Here is a 4,245-nt window from a genome sequence, read left to right on the forward strand (position 1 = left end):
GCCGTGCAGCGACGCTTCCAATCAAATCTGACAGAGCTTGAGAGGATCTGCAGAGAAGAATTGGAGAAACTCCCCAAAATCAGGGTAGTGTCATACCCAAGTAGACTTGAGGATGTAATCACTACCAGAGGTGCTTCAACAAAGTACTAAGTAAAGGATCTGAATATTTATGTAAATGCTTTATTTATTTTTTAATACATTTTCTAAAATTCTATAAACCTGTTATTGCTTTGTCATTATGGTGTATTGTGTGTAAATTGATGAGGGAAACAACTATTTAATCAATTTTAGAATAAGGCATTAACGTAACAAAATGTGGAAAAAGTCAAGGGGTCTGAATACTTTCCGAATGCACTGTATTGGGCATATTGGGGCTTAGGATAGGTCATATAACAATACTATGCTTTTAAACAATTTAATTCTGAAATATTCCATTGTCAACTATGACACTGGAAGTGTAATAGATAATGACAATCTTAACATTTCAATGTGGCTTGTCTAGATACTTGTAAGTAAATTGAAAACATATATAAACACAACATGTAAAGTGTTGGTCCCATGTTTCATGAGCTGAAATAAAAGATCCCAGAAATGTTCCATTCGCACAAAAAGCGTATTTCTCTCAAATGTTGTGTACAAACGTGTTTACAATCGGTAATATAGCCCTTTTGTGGGGGAAAAATCATTCTGATTGTACTAAATATAGTACAAGGATGTGAATGAGATTGGGATCTGTCCAATCAATCACTGTCACTTATCATACCCATTAACCATAATAAAACTAGATTTTCCATAATCTTAATGATGGTCTCATGATGCAGAACTGCAGAACACCAGAAGAATGTGTGTGCGCGCCTTTCGCTGTCAATGCAAACGAAAGAAGAGAAGCAAGAGAGCTACAGCAAAGATTTTTTATAGCTAACCCAAGATAGACCACCGCCTTTCCAATCGGAACAATGAGTCATATTTGGCAGAACAGGCTGGGTGGTGGGCAGAGCCAAGGACAAGCTAGTGAGATCATATTGGCGCGTTCTCGTAAAGGTTTGCGTGTTTCCGTTAGGGAACGTATACTATGTGAAGTGCGCGTGTGCAACACCTACATTTTCCTTTGCAGTCCTTCAACGCGATTTAAAAACAACTTTGGCAAACAGTAAAATCTACTAAATGTAGTTCACTCTGTTCATAACATAATTTAGTTTTAAGAACAGAAAACTGTATTGAGATCAATTGTTTCATCGGCCAAAATCCATCTCCTTCAACTTCTCCCACTGGACTTCCTCTCACTGCCATATGTGGAAGTGAGTGGAAACGCCAAGCGGATGCTTCACATGTATACATCCGGTAATATATCTATCTCATTGTTCTATCTGTGGTTACAGCTAAACCCCGAAATAAAGACAAGATGGCAGGACTGCCCCGCAGGATTATTAAGGTAATTATTCAGTGATTTTGACTGAATATTGTTTTTGTGTGTGACAGATTCATAAAACGAGCTAATGCTGAAAAGGCTCTGTACTGTTAGCAAATGAGTTAGATTGCATTTGCACTAGCTGCAAAGTTAACTACTTCCGTTTCGTCCCTGTTCCATAACCGAATAAGTATCTATGGGTGGGTTAAATACGTCCACGCTTGTTAAAAATGGCGGATAAATGTGGTGTTTGTTTATTCGTCAATACACTATACACCGTGAATGTAGCATATAGACAAAAAAGCGTTAGCAATCACTATAACTAGCTAGCTAAAACGTTAGCCAGCCACCTATTCCAAATAGGCTAGCTAACCGTAAATGTGTTGGAAGGAATAAACAATCAATTAAACAGCCTATTCTCTTAATTGTGCCACAATATAAACGGCTAAAATGTTTATTTTGGGCTAAATTGCCCATGAATAAAGAATGTACTTTAACCTTTATTAAAGGGTCAATTTAGCAGGCTATTTACTAATAAAAACATGACCATTGTGGCAGATATTTTCCGCAAGGCCTGTGTTAGCTAACTAGCATAAGAAGTTATAGGCAGTGGGCAGGAGACGCGGGTAACTGCGTACATACTTGGGTGCCAGGGCATAAGCAGGATTCCAGTTTAACTGAGCTTAATTGAAATGGATAGTTCGATTCCACTTACCAGTCAACAATTTCTCTGATTAGAAAGCTAGGTAGTCATGACACCCATTTGATAGCAGTCAGGGCAATAGTCCAAGATTCAACAAATGTTTTTGTTTAGCTAGCTACACAAGGATTATAACTATATTTCAGACATCGACTATGCAGACATACATTTTGTATTTTGTCTGTTCCTAGGCCGTCATTGAAAATAATAATTTGTTCTTAACTGACTTGCCTAGTTAAATAAAGGTAAAACATAAATAAAAATACGCTAAAGAAAGTGATGAGGCCTACATACACCAGTATACTAGTACAGTGCCTTCAGAAAGTATTACTTATTGCACATTTTGTTGTTACAGTCTGAATTTAAAATGGATTAAATACATTTTTGTTTCCGTCACCCATCTACACTATTGCTGGGTGATATGGCCTAAAAATCTTATGTTGGTAAATTATTTGAAATATATATACATACACACAGTGTTTTATTTATTTAAATTTTACCTTTATTTAACTAGGCAAGTCAGTTAAGAACAAGTTCTTATTTACAATGACTGCCTACGAACAGTGGGTTAACTGCCTTATTCGGGGGCAGAACAACAGATTTATACCTTGTTAGCTTGGGGATTCGATATAGCAACCTTTCGATTACTGACCCAATGCTCTAACCACTAGGCTACCTGCCGTACCAGTCGAAAGTTTGGACACCTTACTCATTCCAGGGTTTTTCTTTATTTTTTACTATTTCCTACATTGTAGAATAATGAGTGACATCAAAACTATGAAATAACACATATGTAATCATGTAGTAACCAAAAAGGTGTTAAACTAATCAAAATATATTTCAGATTCTTCAAAGTAGCCATGAAACAGACTTTCTTAGTCAAATTTGCAGGCTAAAAGTTGCTACTAGTTGGCCTATATCCTACGGTTCTTTTCAATATTTCAATCTTGATCCCCTCCCACAAAAACAATGTCCCCCCACACAGGGAATGTTGAGCTGTTCTTCCCTTTCCCAAGTTCATGTCCTGTGCCATTGCAAGTTGTCATTGAATCAGTGCTGTTGTGCTAACAGAGAGAAGGACAATCGCGCAGTGGTGGCGGGGGGTGTGTGAGTGAGGGAGGGAACACACATGATGGTTACATTGGTTGGATGTGGTGGGAAAAGGAGAAGTTCTGGGAACTGTTCCCAGTGAGCTTGGCCCCCTGAGCCCCTATGAGTGTGCGACTGGTCCTGGAGCCACTCACTTGTCTGTGTTTGGACTGTGTGTTTTTGTCTATGGGTTATCTGAAACATTTCAGGAATCTCGCTCCGAGTTGCATTTGGGGAAATAAAAAACAGCAGCAGGAACAGTGGCTGCTGATAGGAGGGGGGGGGGGGGATAGTTGCCTATCAGTTGTCTGTCTGTCAAAGCTGCCTGTAGTATAGATCTAGGGTAACACAGTTGATTTATTAAGCTGCATTGCTCTGTTGACCTGGGATGTCATTCAGCCTGACCTGTAGCATCATCATCGTAGAGAGAGGCTATTCATTGTCTGAAGAGTTCTTGTTAGGATTATGCACTTATATTAAGTATAAATTCATTAAATTAACATTTCTAAAGATTGGTATTGGTGTTTTAGGCTTCCATTTAGGCTGTTGGAAAAATAGATATAGGCAGGTGAAGGGGAATAGGCCTAGACCTGTAAAAGTCCATTGTTATTGCTGCACCTGCAGTATTCCTTCAGTGGCTCCTTGTTGTACACCTCTCTGGCTCAGGTGTGTAACCCAGTCAGCCTCATGCATACCATAAGGATGTATCAGATTCCTTTTGCTCCATCACATTGAGATGGGTGTGAGTTTCTACAGGTCACAGCCCTGAGTCTGGGACACTTGGCTGCCACGATGAGCTAGTCAGCCTATAGTCTGATGACGTACTCTTGGTGCTGCAGTGGTTGATGGGAAAGTTAACCCTAGTTGTCACCTGGGTCATATTCCTTAGGACACGCCACAGAACAATTTTTTGGAGCCTGGTTTTGTAATGGAAAACCCAAATAAGCATTTGGGGGGGGGACAAATACAGGTCGTCATTCCCTGTTTCAGTCAGTTCTCTTCTGTATTGGTGCTTAATAATAATAATAATAAATGTGACTGTGTCACC

The 4,245-nt window shown here is 39.2% G+C and overlaps 1 protein-coding gene across 1 annotated transcript in view; it reads left to right on the forward strand.

The window, feature by feature from the left end:
- Positions 1–1,276: 1,276 nt before the first annotated feature.
- The window catches only part of LOC124035073 (ubiquitin-conjugating enzyme E2 N), an 11,196-nt gene continuing 8,227 nt past the window's right edge, over positions 1,277–4,245 (forward strand). Inside the window, exon 1 of the mRNA XM_046348491.1 lies at positions 1,277–1,432. Within this exon, the coding sequence (XP_046204447.1) occupies positions 1,403–1,432 (30 nt within the window). The 5' untranslated portion in view covers positions 1,277–1,402. The remainder of the gene's footprint in view (positions 1,433–4,245) is intronic.

The sequence above is a fragment of the Oncorhynchus gorbuscha genome, linkage group LG01, assembly GCF_021184085.1.
Source record: "Oncorhynchus gorbuscha isolate QuinsamMale2020 ecotype Even-year linkage group LG01, OgorEven_v1.0, whole genome shotgun sequence".
Classification (NCBI taxonomy): Eukaryota; Metazoa; Chordata; class Actinopteri; order Salmoniformes; family Salmonidae; genus Oncorhynchus; species Oncorhynchus gorbuscha.